This window comes from Schistosoma mansoni, chromosome 2 (assembly GCF_000237925.1).
Source record: "Schistosoma mansoni strain Puerto Rico chromosome 2, complete genome".
Classification (NCBI taxonomy): Eukaryota; Metazoa; Platyhelminthes; class Trematoda; order Strigeidida; family Schistosomatidae; genus Schistosoma; species Schistosoma mansoni.
Window position 1 is genome coordinate 5,370,919 of NC_031496.1, and position 20,379 is coordinate 5,391,297.

General features: G+C 32.8%; 1 protein-coding gene across 1 annotated transcript in view; it reads left to right on the forward strand.

The window, feature by feature from the left end:
* Positions 1-239: 239 nt before the first annotated feature.
* Smp_134260 (putative extracellular signal-regulated kinase 1/2) overlaps positions 240-20,379 on the forward strand; it is a gene marked incomplete at both ends in the record, with an annotated part of 30,674 nt that continues 10,534 nt past the window's right edge. The window contains 10 exons of the mRNA XM_018795441.1: positions 240-308; positions 342-440; positions 472-592; positions 625-755; positions 9,015-9,360; positions 14,803-14,860; positions 16,341-16,478; positions 16,925-17,030; positions 18,042-18,131; positions 19,036-19,141. Coding sequence (XP_018649754.1) covers positions 240-308; positions 342-440; positions 472-592; positions 625-755; positions 9,015-9,360; positions 14,803-14,860; positions 16,341-16,478; positions 16,925-17,030; positions 18,042-18,131; positions 19,036-19,141 — 1,264 coding nt within the window. The remainder of the gene's footprint in view (positions 309-341; positions 441-471; positions 593-624; positions 756-9,014; positions 9,361-14,802; positions 14,861-16,340; positions 16,479-16,924; positions 17,031-18,041; positions 18,132-19,035; positions 19,142-20,379) is intronic.

A 20,379-nucleotide genomic window follows, 5' to 3' on the forward strand; every position in this document is an offset into this window, starting at 1 on the left:
TTGAGGTGGCTTTACATTAATCTGTATGTCGACAGAGATAGTACCGTCCAAAGTGTCCCAACCTCGTATTCTTTCAGTCTTTGGAGTGATTAACCTTGTGGTCTTTAGCATGTAGCCTGAAAAACGTAAAAACGATAAGAAAAATGTCAATCAAAACGTCAAAACAACATATGACGTTGTTGTTTTAACTTGATTCTATTGACTACACAAAGCTCCCGCGCTATCAAAATTCAGTAAAAATGACGCAACTGGAAGTAGAACCAGTTATCTTGAAAAATTACACGATTGAGAGGCGTATAGGAAAAGGGGTTTGTCACAATTAATTTTTTTCCTATCCACAGGCTTATGGGATAGTTTGGAAGGCGGTGAATAAGAAAACACATAAAAAATTGGCACTCAAAAAGATATTTGATGCTTTCAGGAATCAAACAGATGCTCAGGTATAAAGCACTATCTTAAACAATCGTTTAGAGGACGTTTCGAGAAATATCATTCTTGCAGCAATTTTCTAATCACCCAAATATCATTCGTCTTTTAAATGTTATAAAAGCAGAAAACGACAAAGACATTTATTTAGTTTTTGAGTACATGGGTAATGTAAACTTTCCTTCTTAATGAAAACAGAAACTGACTTAAATAATTGCATCAAAAAAGGAAATATTTTGAGAGACGTACATAAAAAGTTCATTTTCTACCAGTTGTTGCGAGCAGTTAAATATATTCATTCCGGCAATGTCATACATCGTGATTTAAAAGTAAGCCATTCTCAAGATATTTGACCTGTCAAACTTATTTTAAAAAGCGCCTACTTCTAATTTTATTGTTATTTTAATTATACACACACTACACTTTCTCATCCAACTTCACTTTGACCACAGTAAAAATCGTTATTATTTGAATATACTGTGAAGTAGACACACGTAAAATGTTTATTTTTAACATGGATGTTTTTTGTCATGTTTTTTATCAGCTGAAAATCTATTTTCTTTGCAATTAAATGCAATGAGTTGCTAAAGTTGTCATTAGTCTCATTTTTTCAAATCGGACCTTTTAATCCCACTGAATGAAATTGGCTTCTTCCTTTCCCTTGCTAGAATTGGAGATAGTAGTTTACGTGTCCCACACAATGTCTGATGCTCTGATGTCCTACTGAAATCCACTTTTGCTTCTCAGATAATGTATGAAAACTGTTAATTACACATATTCCTGTTGAAAAACTATATGACTTGTAGTCTTGTGTTAGTATAAAGTTAAATTAATTTTGTAGGAATTTTTAAAATATTAGAATTAAATTCCCAAATAAATGCTTTAAGATAGGTGTGCCGAAGAAATATGGCATAATTTCTTTAAAAGTCACTATTTAATTCACGGAGTATCAGAATACAGTTTTTCACTTCACAACCAAAGGACGGAATGTCATCGGTGAAAGGCAAAAGAAAGCATCTTCACCATTTTATTGTATCTCCTTGTGATAATTAGGAGTATTTGAATTATATTACAAACTGGGAATCCCAGAAATAACGCGATTTAATCAAGAAGTATTAAATTAGCACAAACGGACGTATTGTATTTGGAATTCGAAACCAGGCAGTCATCAGGTACAAAGGAATCATTAGTTCATACAAACTTCACACTTCTTTTTTCAGTAAGTCCCTCTCATATTTGAAATACAAGCTCATAGTTTGGATGCCAATTGACTTTCTCTATATGTCAGAAAAATTGACTAAAATTCCGTAACTTTTGATTTTCATTTTTAAATAAATGGCCTAGTATACCTTAACAAATCAGTCATATTTATTAGATTTATTGCTTACAAAGAGTTGTTGATTGATCAAATGATAGCTGACGGAGTCATAAATCTTCGAAAAAATGAACTGTTCATCAATGCAAACCGGATCAACATAGAAGATAAATATATTACGAGATTTTGTAATCTAGTAGCAATCGACCATGAATCTGATGGTAATCTAGTTTGGATAGAAAACAAAATTTCATCCCTTATTCAGTACTACTCTTAAAGTTACTGGAAATTTAGATTTGGAATACTTCTACTCAAACGTTTAAGAACATCAATAACAGTTTCTGTTTGAGAGGTTAAGCCAAAGCTATCTGTTTCTAATAATATTCTTTTTGCACAATGCACTGGTGATGGTTAATTTCCACAACTTTACTTTTATTCTCTCAAAACTAGTTAAAACAAAAATTCAACTGTTTATGTAGTAGTTAATGCCTCTTACATAAAACTTAAAGCAATTCGTTTGAACATGTCTTCACCTAATGAAGGAAAATAAACCACCTATACAAAAGCTTTTAGCTCGACCAGGTTGTGCAACGTAACAACAAATGACAAACTTCGATGCTTTATTACAAGCCTCAAAGCAACTCGTGGAGATACATAGTCGCCCAGTGAGTTATGAAAGTTGACTATGTGATCTACCTTATATTTCATCTGGGAATGATTCGATTTCAGACAAGAAGTTGTAGCTATATTTAATTTGATTAAACTTTGTAGTTTAGAAAATACAATTGTTTACAACCTATTTTGTTAAATATTTGCCAAACACCATAATAAGTAAGTAAAAAATCATGTGGGATACACTCTTTTATATGTCTAAATGTGTAGGTAAAATTCACTTGAGTGGATAATAAAACTGCCTCAGATGAAATTAGAACACTGGGCTTCTAATTTGAGCACAAAAAGTTTGAAAACAGAGAAGGTGCTTTGCAAATCTGGTCACTGAATCCTGACCGCTTAAGAAAAAACAAACCTCTTAATTCATATTGCTGAAGCATTAAAAAATTTTGATTATTTAATCAAATCGAATTATTGCTTATACGTACTAGTATTTAGACAGATACCTTTAAACAGCCTCATCTAAGATATGTCCCACAACAAGAACTTTATCCAAAAGTTATTGAGTTTTGTTGTTAGCATTTCCCTCCCATGTCAAGCGTTGGTTAGCTCTGTTTATATCACTGTGTGATATTTATAGATTAAAAGTGATGCTCTACACCATAACAGACCGTTGTCAGCTTTTGCACTCCGCGGCATTACAGAAAGAGGCAATAATAAACCGATTAAATTTGAAAAATGTTTACAAAAGACTGAACACACATCAATGAATGCGATGTTATTTCTTGTTATTTGGTCCTCCTCATGATGGCTATTATTAGGTAATAAGAAAGTCCATATGTTTCATACAATACAGCCTGGAAGCGAATAGCTGATAGTAAGTAATTAATGACACTAGACTATGACTGATCGTTTATAGTATTTTAATCTAATCGGTACTTCCTAGTCCTTCAATTATCAAATTAAATTCCACAGTTACTTCACTCCGTAACGGTGTCTAAAGCTGGGGTCAATTGCACAAAATGTAACTTCAAGCTAGCGTGACCACAATATAATATTAACCTATAGTTTTGATCATTGTCTTTTTAGGCTGCATTACGTGTTGGTCTTACAATTAGATATTTAGGTCGTAAGAAATAAAAGGATAAATTGTTTAACAAGCTAATCTTACTGATTCGACTTTTTTCTATAATTTACAAATATCTCACTACTCCAACGCTATTCACTTGTTCTCCTCTGTTTATTCACTTTATTTATCTTTCCCTGTTTATCTGCTTTAACTTGCCTGTGATGATACTGAAACCTTTTTTGTATGAAGTTCTATTTTACTATATCTATTGATAAATCGTTTTTAATAGCAACCTTATTTCGTTTCTCACTCCTTGTTATATTTATTTATATTACATTCCATTGTTTATTACTGTATATAATTTTTTATATGACCTTGCTAAATTTCCTATTATTTCCATTACTTTATTTATGTTTATGTATCTACTGTAAAAAAATGGAGTTCATATATGTTTTAGTAAGTATACTTTTGTTACAAGTGGACACACCCAATTTTTCATTTTAATTTTATCACCCAGCATTCTTTTCGCTGACCCAGTTTTTCAACCAGTTATTCTTCACACTGAAAATCACGTGAAATAGTGTATTCTTCATATGTTAAAAGTTAGTTACTTATTTATTCTTTAAGACCTTAAATGCTTTCCCACATCAATAATATTATTGATATACAGAAATGTGTATATGTAGGAATTAATAATAATAAATATTGTGTGGAATATTTATGGGACTGATTGAATCGTCGAATATTTGACGTTTTTTTCTAATATCTTTGCAGATTTAAAAAAGGAAAGCTTGTTTACCTTATAAAGAAATTTACGAAACAATATGCATATTTACATTCTTACTCTGCGTTGTACCTCAAGGTCTTGCCTTTTCCCTTGTGCATGCTGAGGCCTACTGCTGTAGAGGCTGGTACTACACTGTCTATCTTCACCTGCATTTTCGCTGTGTATGGGACAGGAGAGTTAGATCATCTGAGAAGTCCGAATCGTCCAACTGCATCCAAGTTGTCCATTATATTCCATGCTTCGCCTGGAAGGTGAAGGTTTTTGAACTCCAGTCGGCCACCAGAAAAAAGAGAAAGCAGACTTATCTGACACCGGTTTTCGCTTAGAACGGATCTGTAAGCTGGCCTCCATGCACCGCTTTGCAGTGTAGTCTGTCGTATGAATTCTGTATAATGTTGACGATATTCTCAGGTACACCATGGTGTCGGATAAGACTAGATAAGGTCCTCATATCCAACCTGTAAATACTTTCTCACAGTCAAAAAAGTCGATGTATGGTGACGAGTTCAACAATGATCCGTAATGTTGCAATTTATTCGGTACACAACTAATTCTTACAGCATCCAGCCTATTGATCTCGAAGCTGGGCGTCTGCTGAATCTCTCATCCGGTTCAGCAACACACTAATGAAAACCTTCCCTGGTACCGACAGTAGTGTGATCCCCATGTAGTTCCCGCACTTACTAAGATTTTCTTCCTTTGGTATCCTGATAATTTATCTTTCCTTTCAGTCTGATGGTAATTGTTCTTCCTCTCAAATTTTTCTGAAGAGAACATGAAGCGTCTTAGCAGTTACCTCTGTGTCTGACATAATTGTCTTATGTGTTATGATGTATGGTTCTGCTGCTTACAGACTTGATTTATCTGATGGCCATAGTGATGTCCTCCAGTTGTTCTCAATGATAGTCACTTCTTTTTTGATTAGATCTTGTAAGGCTTGGAACCTGTTTTTGAGAGTTATCTTGAATACGTTGAGTTTGTCAGTATCTCTAAGCAAGGTTGTACTAAACCTCTGTAATGCTGCTCCTCCAGTTGTTTATTGCTTCTTTAGCTTCAGTTTCATCTTAGCAAACATCATGTGGCGATCTGAAGCTATACCAGCTCCTCTCCTGGTTTTCACGTTTTCCATTGACCTTGTGAATATTTTTTTGAAACAGATATGATCGATCTGATTCTCTGTAGTGTGACCCAGTGAGACGCATTCAGCTTTGTGTATGTGTTTGTGGGGGGATATTGTGTCATCTATAATCAATTTGTTGAACACAAATAGATTCTCAAATCTCTCACCATTCTCATTCCTTTCTCTTAGTCCATATCGTCCAGTGATATCTTCATGTCCAGTATTTTTCATCCCGACCTTCGCGTTTAGATCTCCCATCAGGATAGTCAGATCCTTTCCTGAGCGCTTCTCTACGATCGACTGCAGTCTCCCATAAAACTGATCTTTATCATCTTCATTGCTATCGCTGGTGGGTGCATAACATTGGATAACATTCATTGTGATCCCCTCCTTTGTTTTAAAGGATGCTTTGATGATCCTGGAATGATAAGATTCCCATCCTATAAGTGCTTTACATGCTTCTCTGGACAGCATCAGAGCAACTCCCTTCGTGTTTGGAGTATTTTCTTCTTTGTTACCGGAATACAACAACATTTCTGTCGAAGCTAATCCTTTCTATCCAGCATGGGTCTAACGGGTTTCACTTATTCCGAGAACCGCCAAGTTGTATCTCCTCATTTCCGTAGCTATTTGATTGGTTCTTCTGGTCACCTACATTGTCTGGATATCCCATGTATCTATACTAATTGTCGCTCTGGTTGTTAGAGAGGATATCGGTCTCGTGAATTCAGAAGAATCTCGGCTTTCACTATGAACGTCATAATTTTTCTAAATGGAGATCCTTCAACTGCCAGGGTGGAGTTTCAACGGTTTAATTTGTTGAATCTGGTTAAGGTTTTTTAGTAATGTTGTTTTCTATGGGATGGGGTGGCTGACTCCATCCTCAACCCTCCTGGTTTACTCGGGCTTGGGTCCTGGATTAACCATAGAAGGGCTACAGGCTGAGTTAAATAGTCTTCTTAATAGTCTGAATATGTGACATATGATCATGATATTCCACTTTCTCTTCCAAATCAGGTGGAATGGGCTATAAAACTGCAGCCGGATTCTCACAACCATAAATTTAAGTGTTCAAACGCACGATAGGAAAAATGTGAATGTGTAAGGTTGAGCGACATCTTAGTTTTTGACTAGATAACGTAAGAGTATATTTTGGAAAACAGATACAAGTAACTATGCCGATTGAAGTCATTTCTCTTGGCCAGGCTTTTGAGTGGAATCCGTGAGATAACTAGAGTATTTGGTTGAGGAAGAAGCAACGAGATGCAGAGCGTAATACGAGAATCCAAATTTATTCATTCTGAGGCTTAAACATCATGTTATTCTAAATACTTGATTCCGATTTTTCACTTATTCCTTTAGCTTGATTCTATCAATTGTATATCGCTGTTGGTAATCAATATCTTGACTCATCTATTGTCGTTTCCTTCGCTTCGCTTTTGTATCGGTCGCTTTTTAGTGTACAAGATTCTTAGAATGATATAAGGTACACGGTTTGAACCACATTTAAAGAGAAAAAGTAGAACTTATCAGACAGTTACTATCAGTACTTTTTAATAGTTGATATTTTTGTAGTATTTGGTGCTGAACGAATGTGACATGACAGGTTATTCGGTTTGCAAATAAAATAAGGATTTAACGACTCACCAACTGTACTTTAAGTAGAAGGTTCATTATCTGTAATACTAGATGGAATTTTGGTCCGACGACGTAATTCATAACCAATAAAAAAGCATAGATAGGAAATGATTTAGTAAGTCTAATTTCCTCACATGTCTTTAAGCCAGATAAATTGTGAGGACTGTTAAAATGAAGCAAAGGGGGTATAGAATTTAAAATTGTAACATACCTTTACCTTGATATTTTGTGTAATAAGTAAAACAAATATATAACAACCGCGAAATTTTGAGAATTGCCGAAAATGGTTCCCATTATAAATCAGTCTTGTTCGGGAAACTATAAATGAAGACTAAATTATCGTCGAGAACGTATCCACCTATTTTTTCTTACTCGTTCGTAAGATATGCTTATAGCCCCCAAAAAAGTCGCTTCTAAATCTGGGGTGTAAAAATCAACCCATTAATTAAGATTATTCAACAAAATCAGTTTATGATACAAAATTTCTTGTTATCTAGCGTTTTTTTCGATCATCTAAGACCTAACTCTTTATGACTGTTCTCATACTAATTCTTGTCGTAAAATAAAATATCTACTTATATCCATTAATATAATTGTATAATTTTACTTTTAAGTTCTTTTAGAAAGAGTTGCTCTTCACTACAGAGTGCAAGTTATGTTGTGGTTATATTATGTTAAAGATTTTCAAATACTAAACAGAGTTATAAATTTTCATAGTTGAAATCATAAGTCAATTGAAGCCAGACCACCATGGAGAGCCTGGAAGCACTGGACAGCCGTTTCGTCCTATTACGGGATCCCTCAGAAGTGCGCATCCACGATCCCGCACCCGCGAGATTCGAACCCAGGACCTACCAGCTTCGCGCTGGAGCACTTAACCGATAGACCACTGAGCCGGCATCCAACGGTGTTAATGTCTAACTTCAACTGATCCATAATAGGACGAAACGGCCTTCCAGTGCTTCCAGGTTTTCCATGGTGGTTTTCAATTGACTCATGATTTCAACTATGAAAATACTGAAATATCCACAAAAACCCCTTCAGAATTATAAATGCCCAGTCTGTTCATCAGAGTGGGAAGATATATCTTTTCCCCTAAAACTGAGCATCCGTTTGATTTAATTATATCTTAGCTTTCAGACCAGATTTTATGGACATTCAGTTTTCATAGTGTACCATCGTTATAGTTATCGTCTACATTTTTGGATCAACGAAGTTTAATTTATTTAAATTGATTTTAAGTTACAGAAACCTGTTTGTATCTGAATTTTAGCTGTCATATTATTATCTAATGATTCTTTTACACCTAGTCTATCATAAATTTGACTATTCGAGAGGAAAATTATGGGATGCATTTAAATTAAAAGAGCGATGAACAGTAGTATTCCAGTATTTAGTTTTGCATAAACCTACACGAGTGATGATTTGAGTGATCCTCAACCTCACTTAACTGATTAGTGAAGTTGTTGACATTAATGAATTTGTTTTGTATCTAATTCTAAATTATGTATATCAGATTACTCTATTCTTACCTAATTCCTGCTTTCTGGTGCAATTTTCTTATTTCCATCATAAAAACGACTCTAAATACTAACAATCTTTCCGTTTTACTTGAAAACGAATGTCTAAACCTGAACCATTGACATATGATATCAGTTTCTAACTTCTTTTCCTAGTGGGACTTTTCGAATATACCATTTTATTCTATTTTTATGTGAATAATTAAAAATAAATTAAGATATCACAATGAAGTACTCAAGTTTTAAACATTTTAGAACAAATTTTATTGACTAAATAATTTCCAAAAACAAATGATTCACCATATATTTCATCATTATATATAATAAGATAAAACGTTCTAACATATAAACTGATCACCATCTGTTGAGGATATTCCATTAATCAAATTTTGACAAGTAGTTTGTGGATATTTTTCTGATTTGAAGGTAAGTAGTCAGTACTCTATGGGTATCCTGTTAATTTCAGTCAGTGATAAGATTAATTCTGATACTGCTCATTGTATATATTTTTTATTTTACATTTATAGCCATCTAATATTCTGTTAAACTCGGACTGTTTGGTGAAACTATGTGATTTTGGCTTAACACGTTCATTGACAAATACTCTAGAAAATCGTACAACATCTATGGAATCATTTATAGATGGAGATGATGATTATGAAAATCCTGTATTAACCGAATATGTAGCTACGAGGTGGTATCGGGCACCAGAAATTCTACTAGCTTCAAATCGTTATACAAAATATGTAGATATATGGAGCTTAGGGTGCATATTAGGTGAGATGTTACTTGGTAAAGCATTATTTCCCGGTACATCAACAATCAATCAAATTGAGAGAATCATATCGGTTATGGAAAGACCGACAATACAAGGTTAGTCCTTCAATATCAGCGTTCCAAACTAAAATTTGACTAAGTTTATACGAATGTAAAACGACTACGTTTGAATTGGACGTCAAAAATTAGTAAGAGAAAATAGATGACCCAGATATTTGTTTAAGAGAAAATACACTTCATATGGAAGATTAAGACAAACGTTTCATCAAATCGTATTCTCCATTTGTGTTCATAGTAATATATATATAATCAGTTTGCGAGAAACGTACTTTGTCTATCAAAGTTTAAACACATTTTGAATAAAATATTTTAGTAGTTATATCACCAAATTTAGCTGGTATTCAATTTGAAATTATGGAAACACAACCCTTGTCACTAGTGACGTTTTTAATAGCGGATCAACAGTCACATAGATGCATTAAACGATATGTTGTTTTGAATGGTTCGAGATCTTAATGACACAGCGGAGAAATCGAGTTAAATCCCACGCGAAAACAAATATATCTAAAACAAAATTTTTTCGAAGCTATAAAAAGCGAAGATGCAGCTGTGTTGGTTCTATTGTTTTCATGCAAGTTCATCAAATTACTACTCCCAATAGTTCTCCCTAACTCCTGTGTTAAGGCTAAAAGGTTTGCCGTTTTTGAAAACCAAAACCAACTCTTAATAATTATACAGTCTCTCTTTGACCATCCTCAAGCTTCTCTCAGTTTCCATTTCCTTCGGTCGAAATTGCATACTGAGATAGATAATAGGTGAACATATACCTTAAATCCTTGAGTGTGGATAAAGAATTTAGGTTTATGGTTTGTGATTTATGTCACTCTACTTGTTATCTGTTAGCAGTCTTTATCAGTTAATGGACTCAGTTATTGTTTCAGAATACAGTAATTCTACGTAACATAGCCTCCTAGAGTCTGAACAGTGAATATTATTCATTCTAAGAGTTTCTCAATTTTCTAGTCGAATGCATGAAAGCCTACTTTAATGAGTCCCTATGAAATCATAAATCTTCTGTGATTAAATAAGACTTTTTACTAAGGATGTTATTTTACTCGTATAGAAAAATCTATTCTTTTGGTTACATTTATTTATAATGATTAACGTGCGTCAAATACCGGTCAATCTACTTCTAATGATTTAATACTTCAAAGCACACCTTTGAATAAGTAAGAGATATTTGTTCCAAGATGTGGAAACACGTTATGAGTACCAATTCCTTTACTAAATATCAATTGTAAGATGAACGAAATACGGTCTCTTTAGTAAAACATAGACTGATGAGACACATAAATCTCAATGCTACAAGACGAAAGTATTGATGTATCTCAAAGCTGAAATATGTTGATCTCCAATTCCCAGTAAAGTGGACAATCAGTAGCCGTTAAATATGATACGTTTCTAAGTTTGGTTTCATAAAGGATAACTAGTGTACCAATTAGTACTAGATGACTGCCAATTGTCTTATGGATTCCAAAAATCCTGAGATAGGTACTCACTAGGTACATTGCAACATGGTTGCACGATATTACAAACTGATTGAAGTTAAATATATAACTCACTAGATTCTGGTTTGGCAGTATAGAGATTAAGCTCTCGTACGAGTAACTGAATGTCCTGGGTTCGACCTTTGGTATCAGGGTCACGGTTACACATAGCTAAGTTGTTCTTTATTAGGACAAAACAGATATCCAGTCCCTTTTGGCTAATAATGGTTATTCAACTAAGATCATCCCGTGATATTAACTATAAAATCTTTGAGATCTCAAAGTTTATAATGTAATCTGTTTTTAAATCAAATATTTTTCCAAAAATCTAATGCCCAAATGATTAGAGTTTACGAACATCATGAATATTTCTAATTGATTAACCCACAAAACGTGATCATAATAAGTAAATGAAAAAAAATCACCAACAACAAAAACCAAATTCAAGGTTTGTTTCAAATGAACCTAAAGACAACTGATTTGAAATACCAAGAAATCTGTATAAAAAATGAAACAAAGAAAGTGCTTAACCCTCTAGTGTTTCTATGAAGGTAAGTGACTCAGTGTATTATTAAAGAGATCCTCTCCTACTGCTTGGAAAAAAGAATTATACAACTCACTGCCTTATGTCTGTCAATATCCACCAAGATATGTATCGAAATGAATACGCCAGAATTTGAACACTTAATCATCTGGTATTTAGTTTAACTTTTTAACTGATGCCCTTCTAGTTTATCAGAAAGTTTTGGTCCTTGTTGATTTTCTTTCCCTCATGAATTGCTAAAAAATGTCTAGAATAAACATAAAAACCGTCAGTTATGCTGATTAATTCGGTTGTGTATTATAGTCACAGATTGAAATGAACTAAGAATAAAATTGTTAATGGGTTTTAGTTGAGATTAGTTCAATATGTGGATGAGACTCATCGTAGAGACAACTCATTTAAGTACCACTAATAACCAGGGTAGATTGGACTAGTTTTTTATCCTACCAGCTGACGGCTTGACTTTTAGGACACTGGATTGCTAACTAATGGTATCGAATTTTAAATTTAAATATAGTTACTCAATGATGAGTACTACCATTCTAGAGCAAAACTCCTGGCTAGTATTCCATCGTTTTTAATGAACCGAGGTCGATCTGTGACAAATATCAAAAACCAGATTGTCAATTATTTTCTTATTCTCACAGGCTTTTTGAAAATCACATTGTTAGCTGTATAAGGATACCCATCACATTAAAACACTGATATATGAACGAAGAACATTCTTTTCAATGAATTGTCTCCAGGTTTTAATGCTATATTTTCAAATTAATGATCCCCAAAGCAACCACATTTAACATGAATACATTGTTTATAATCATAGCATGTGAATTTAAGATTACTCTTAAAATGAAACAAATTTTTTATTGTCCAAATGACTAATATGCAGTGACAACTTGTATAAGCTTATACAGTAAACAAAATTGTGGAATTAATGATGGTCAGAATAAATGTGGGTAATATAGGGTGAGATAAGTAATAATATAATATCAATTCAGATCGAATATTTGGTAGAAGGCTGTTACGTCCTTGACCTGTCGACCCACTTTCGTGCCGAGAATAACTTGTCTAACGTAGATTAAGATCTTTGACACGATAGGCTGACTGGCTTAACCTTGAGGCTGGTGTGCGTGAGTTCGAAGTGGAGTAAAGAGACGAAAACTATCCTATCACCTGATTGACTGGCAGGCACGAGAGAGAGAGAAGAGAAGACAACTGGAACACTACTCGCTTTAATCCCAAATCCGATCTGGTACGCGAATTCAGATTAGCGTAAAAAGATACATTAATAAATAGATGACTAACCCGACCACAACGTAGAACAATTAGGAAAATACAGTTATGTCCAAAACTGGGGGATTACGTTACGTCTAAATTACAATAGCTTTGGAACAGAAAAGGCTATGGCAATGAATCACACATCAAACGAAAGCTTATGATCTGTAGAATAGACTAGGGACAAAAGTAAATGTTACTGTTTTACAAGCTTTGAATTAAATGAAATAACGTTTCCAAAAATAGCTTCCGTAGTTTGTCAAGGCTTCTCGTTTCTCTGTTCACATCAAAGATTATATAATGTATGAAATTATATGAATTCAGTAAAAGATAAAGTGATGTAAGAGCTAACTAAATTAATCATGTTTTCGAAAGATTGATAGTGATGTTGAACCGATAATAAGATACGCAAATAAGAAAATAAGGCACTAGCACCATTGTATACTAGCTTGGTCTAGAAGCGAAGCTTTACAGTGTCCAGGGTCGTGGACGCGCACTAATAATGAGTTCCCCATTAGGAGAAAATGGCCATCTATCGCTTCCAGGTTTCCAGTGGTGGTCTAGCTTAAATCGTTTCGGAACTAAAACTGTGAAAAGACAAGACTAAGTAAAGCCTTACGTAAATTAATCAAATTAGGTCATTCTATAATTAATATTATTTTTGATTTATTGGCCCTGAGGTTGGCCAAGGTAAGAGAAGGGGTTAAATATATTTCATGTGCACACAGTTCTTGTTTTATAATTTGAATAGCCATCACTTCCACCGTTTGAAGGACTTTGATTCAGATAGACTTTGTAAAAAACTATATCGGCTTCAAAATTTGAACTAATGACTAGTTATCGAACATTTGATAAGAACAAGTTGCTTAATGTGAACCAGTTGAAATAAACCACTCGCTTAAAGGTTCACTACTGTTGATATAAATTGTTGAAGTTTTCCACAAACTGATTTCACAGGTTACTCGTTGTTGGACCAGATTCCATAGAAGATTTAGTCATCAAACGACAATTGATATGTGAACTTCGTGTTTAATCTTGGTAGAATCCCACATATTACAAAGTGCTACGTGAATAATAAATGCTAATCTAGGGAACTTTCTTGAATCACATTGTTGTAACCAGTATTATGGTGTGCGATCCACAGTGATACTCGTGTTCTTTCCATGAAAACTATAATATAATTTTACGATGATATTGTTGACTTTCAGTAACACATTAGTGTCTTGTATGAAATTCTGAGATGGAGTGTTCATGAACCATTCATAGTCGATGACTTCCCAGATTGTGGTTAGATTTTCCAGTTCTCTAAATAAACATTATTTCTTCAGAGGCCTTCCATCAAACCATAAGATTAAAATTACTTTATACCTTTCCTTCTACGAACTCATTCTTTCTCCCTGTATCATATCCTTATATGAAATATTTTTTACTACCACTCAAGTAACTGCTTCTACGAATGCGGTGTTCATCTTGTTGTGTTAATGAGATATAGCGACTTTGATCGACGCATTTATGTGCCTGGTCCTACTTTGTAGTTGACTGACTAACTGACTGAAGTTTCAAATAAATCTTGTCAATTATCGGTTAATTTTGATTAAATAGAAGGTGGCCAACGGTAGAAATGCGAGAGTACGTCACTATTCACTGAAAAGTTGTTAATTTAATTCATTTATTAACAATCAAGTTATAACTCGAATTGAGATATCATCCACTGATAAAGTTATATCCAAATGATGTACTTGAAGTATCTCAGTACAATCATGAGTAACTGTAAGTCATCTAGTGCAATAAATAATAGAATTTGAGAAAATGAACATTTATGAATCTGCAACTACTCCATATGGACTAATTTCAAAAGAAAAAAATGTGTATTCCATGTTCCACTGGTAATTAAAATAAACAAATTTCGTGAAACATCGAGATGTATCAGTGATTAGTTCATAGTTGGAGGAATATTCAGTGTATTTTAGCAAATAACTCGTAATGTATTTTACAATTAATGTTATCGATAGTATCAGAGGGAGAGAGAAGTAATTCTGGTATCTTTTTAACCGTATTGTGTGGTTAACTTGCATTTTTTCTCATATATGACCATTATTATTACACTTAGTTGGTTTTTGCTTTTATGTGATACGTTAATTAAGTAGTTGTCTCTACTCTTTTGTTTTACAGACATTGAATGCCTTCATTCAGACTACGGTAGATCAGTGTTGGATAAAGCTTTACAGAAGTAAGCTAATAATAACATAGTGTCACTGTGTTGAATAGGATATCATTTTTGTCCATAAATTATCACTGTAAACTAGTCATATCCTTTATTTATTCAATTTGACGGAAATTTTCCAAGAAGTCACTATATTATGATATTCTGACAAATATTCACAGCTCATAATAGAGATGTTTTCCTCATCTTCTTTGAGATAATTTTTTCATAAGCTAAAAGTATTTTTTAATGCACCTCTGATAAATTCAAGTACTTGAAATATCTCTTAATGGAGTATGACTTTTTATCACCAAACAAGACCAAAAGAATTGCTTTTAACAATGATTCTTCGCAAAAATATAATTGTATACTAAGCTATTGATGACAACTATGATGAACAATAATAGATGGTTAATGTTGACAAAAAAGCGTTGTACTTGAAGTTATAACTTAGTGGTGTGAATTAAATGTTTTTAGCAATCAGCTACAAATTTACTGCAAAACATCTAACAGATTAACTGTTTTTTTATCCTAAGTAATTCACTTTGGAAAGTTACAGGTTTTATAGAGATAAAACGTTTTAAATTGCTTGTCAATAGCCGAAAAAGTCATTGACAAAAAGTGTTTATTAGATGGATTGTGATTACCTGTTGAAAATGTCATTAGGTATTAACTGTTTATTTCAACTTTAGCTGTCCTCTATTGGGTATTGAGTGTACATGCTATTGAATCGCCTTTCCAGCATACTGTTTGTAATAACTTCATTCTCTTTGTGAAGTATTATTAGAATTGTATATTAACGAAATTAAGATATCTGTGCGACAGGAAAATTTAATAACACAAGGGCAAAACGAGAGGTTTCTTATGACAAGGGATTGATCATAAAAGTTAGACATGCTCAAAGACAGATTTTGGCACCATCAGTTATATTAAGATATTTTAAATGTGCAATGATTACTAATTTTTTCGTTATTATTTGGCAGTAAAAAATGTATGAAATATATGTAGATAGAGTTAAGGAATGGTGATGAACGAACTGACACAATATGAAGTTGTTTCACTACTTTTATTTTAAAACGAGGTAATAAATGTCTTGAGTTATAAATAGTAATCATGTTTGGAGGGACTTAGACGGTGAGCTGTGATGAAGGTGACATAAATGATAATCTTGAATAAGCATTGTTAAGTAAAGAGTTATTTGGATTTATATTTACAAATTAGTAGAGTTGCATTCATCATTACGTGAGATACGCAGTCTAGTGGTCCAATGATTTTACGTTCTAGTCCTATGAGAGTCTATGTTAATGTATTACTTTGGAATTACATAGTGAAATTAAACAGCTATATGCTGTGAAATAAACTTTCATTAATTTTTTTAAATCTATAACAATTAGTTTTAAACTCATCATTGAAGGATACTGGGAATGATAATAATACAAATAATCAAATGTAGATTGATTATTATTATTTGTTTTGGATTTTTCGCTTGTTTCGTTTTCTTTTATAGACCATATCGTCCCTTACGTACGTTATTTTCAAATAATATAGACGAACAAGCTTTGAATTTACTTGAAAATATGATTCGATTGAATCCAGAGAAACGCTTCACTGTTGAACAAGCATTAAATCATAGTTACGTGGAAGAGTAAGTATTAGGCATTGATTAATTCTCTTGACTACTTCATCCAATTGATATGATTTAAAATTTTACTGTATCTCCGTTTTTTAATAGATTTAAAAGTTCCAATTCTGACTATATGATATAGTCCCTAAATGTTTCAGACTATGGGTTATTATTTTTTTAAAAATTCATCTATGTAATTTGAAATGATTCTATGTTTAGATTGGTTTATTTCATTTGAAAAAGATTGCATACGAATCCATTCGGATAATACAGACTATAATGAAAGTCAACTAAGATAAATCATTTGTTTCCTACTACCTAATTTTAAGTGGTTTTCTGGTTGTAAAAATTATTAAACATAAATGCACAAATTAAATGATTCAATGTTCATTTGACAACTGTATTTGTTTCATATTCTCTCTCTCTCTCCATACATATGTTTATATATATGCAACTTCATCAAACAGCTTTCGTGATCCTTCATCTGAAATCGTATTAAAACATCCAGTTACCCCTATTCTAAGAGATGACAAACAATTAAGCGTATCGGATTATCGTCAAAAATTATATGAGGTAATTCAAACAACGATTATTTTTTATTTTTATTCTGTAATAATAACTAAAATCGAGTTTTGAATTTATTGGATTGAAAATTTGTTGTATATTTTACAGTACTCAGAAATACTTATGGATAACTGTTTTCTGTTTAAATTACCGTCTGTAGTTGTCACAAGATAGTCACTTATTAAAATCGTGTCAAAACTCAATAATACGTTTAAAATTAAAAAAATAAAAACTATATACTTTGTTGTTTAAACCGAGGATCTGATCTAATTATATCCGAACAGATACTTTCAAGATTTTTATAGTAAGCATGAAGTTTTAGTGTTATCTATTTGATTTAAAAATGGTATTATTACTAAAAAACTTTAGATTTGTTTGTAATAACATACTATCAACGGTAAAATAATCATTATTAGTGCTAGTTATGTGGGAAACAAACGATATTTCCCGTCATAAATATAGTTATAGTGGTACTTGAAGGCTAAAAGGCATAAGTGAATCAACTTGGAATGAATTTAATCAACTCAGTTTCGGTTATTTTATATTCAGACCTAAAACAACAATTTGACATTTATTCACACCTTGTGTACTTTGCATCGAATCGCATTATTTGGATTTCCCTTTATTGTTTTCTTACCACAAGGTGTTTTCCTTCTCGTTTATTATCACGAATGTTACCATTATTTATTTGAAAATATTTGATAATTTATAAACGACGTGAAAGAAATTCGTAATAATGAGTCTTGAGGCATTCAGAATAACCATTATATTTACAACCTTCTGATCCTTATTTATATTTCTGCTGATTTCATTTCTAGTAGCTGTAATTCTTATCAGACATCACCAACTAGTAACTGAATTCAGCCAGTATACTCCATTAAATATTGTCAGTAAATTGCCCATCAGAAAATTTAATAATCTGAACGACGATCAATCAGTTAAGTGTTATACGAATCGTAAGTTTTTTACTACTTATTAGTAACCAGTTTTATTTTTCAAATATAATTCTATTTTCTGTAGATTATAGTGGAAAAGAAAGCTCAACATAAAATGAGAAAAATGCTACGCTCAGTTGAACTGAATGAAAACAAAACAACTGGAAATTCATTGGTACGTTCGTTTTTCGTTTCCGATAGTTTTCTCAAGTGCTTCGCCTTTCTGTTCTTACAATTAGCTCAGTGGTCTATAGGTTAGGTGTTCGTGCGCGAGACCGACGGTCCTGGGTTCGAGTCCCGTATGCGGGACCGTGGATGCACAATACTGAGGAGTCTCATACTAGGACGAAACAGTCGTCCAAGGCTTCCAGGTTTTCCATTGTGGTCTAGCTTTAATTGACTCATGAAAAATTTTAGCTAATAATACTGTGAGCATGTTATATAATCCTTAAAGACGGTAATAAAAGCGTTCTCTTAAATACTGGATTCGATCGTTAGAAGTACTGATATTTAATTAATATTAGCAGTTAGTCTAAATAGAGGAACAGAGAACTTGAAGAAAGGCGAGCTATTTTTAAATTTATACAGATAAAGCCTAATAAACTATGTGCCAGATAGATAATAATTTAAACAGGTAATAGCTTATAGTTGCTAAATATTTTTTAGTTATATAGTTTGTAACTCACCAGTAGTGCCCGTCCATACCGGAACAAAACAGCTATTCAGTTTTCTTTTATTTTCAATGGTTTTTCGGTCTCACAACGAAAAACATATTCGCTTGACGCAGACCTCACCAGAAAATACCTTTGCAAATTTTCTGGTACGATAAGTAAAGACGAATGGTCAGTGTAGTAATTCTAGTTCTTTAAAAAATAGCTCATAAATTTATTTCGTTTATCTAAACTTGAAGTATTTTATCAAAATAACCAGAAAACTGAGTCTAAATTCCCATAAATAATTACTTAAGTTCGGAAAACATTAAAACTATAAAAATAACATTAGTGTCACGTTATATTTTATTTTGTACATGATACTTCTTAAATTTTCAAATCATCTGATATTCTTCACTCTCTGGTTAGGTTTCAAAGAAAGAATTGAATTATGAAAATACTTCTGGAAACAAATTCCAAACTGATCTGATTAATCAAAATATCAATAGAGTTGGCCGTCACGATCCAAAACTAAGTGAGTTTTGTTATAAAAAGAAAAAGTGGAAGTAGAAACTATTTTGCTTGAATTACATTTAAAATTAATTGATTTATATTAGGCGTTTCTGAATGGTATATTAAGTTTGGTTAGAGATGCTGAAATCAAAATTTCGTAAATTTTTGGCAAGTTCTATTGACACTCTTTTACCCTGATGGTAAATCTTGGAAATTACAAGACAAGGATCTTATTTGTTTGAATACTCAGTCAGAAATCTTATGGTTGAGCCTTTTGCCTATCAATCAACTTTACCGTAAGGGCATAATATGTACAGAAATTGTTTATCTTGATTTCTTCTGAAATTTACAGTCTACCGTCGTTAGCCCTATTTCAAACATATTAAGCCGTCATTAGCATTCAAATTGGTAGAAATGATGGCGAATACCTTCCTTAAGTTTTTCACTAAACAGTGGGTTATTAAAATTACTCTTACAGTAAGTGAACTATATGTTATGTGATTTGAAAACTTTCTACATTTCAAAGATTATTTAGCCAAATACCTTTATATGAAGAACATGAGTTATAGCACTGGTGTATCAATCTGAAATGAACTTTGAAAGCCACAACCTAAAAGTAAGAGGTTCGTTCGATCAAGCTGAATATAAGATATCAACACAATATTTTACATAATGGTGCATACAGCAACATAAATATCTCATGTAATTACACTCATAACTGCACAAGAAATAAAAATGATTTTCTGAAATCGAGGTGTAGATTTAGTCTTTTCCTTCTTCTTAGTAGTATATGCATTTGCAGGGACCAATAATTTTTGAAACTTAAGAATAGTAAAGTGATTAAAACCAGAAATGTTTCAAGTTTGATTCGTAATGTATTGACCAGATCTTCATCTTTCACCATACCTGAAGATATAGCCATGTTCCTGATTCCTTATACAGGCCTGCCTAACCCAAAGGTAGAATTTATGCCGGAGTTTTTAACAAATACTATGTCGTATTTAAAACACTTTGTTCATTGAAGGACTTGTACAGAACCATTACCTAAGGTAAGAACTGGCAGTCACTAAGGTAGTCTGCGCTTATTAGTTGTTGTAATTTGGTTATAAACATACTAATGGAGGTAACTGAGTTTTTAACGGGGAAGTTACTGAGTTGTCAACCTTCCGTTCTGTGTTTAAGATTTACTTTAAATGCAGTAAAATGATCAGCAAGTTGCTATTATAGGTTGCCATATAATAGACATATCCATTTACCGTG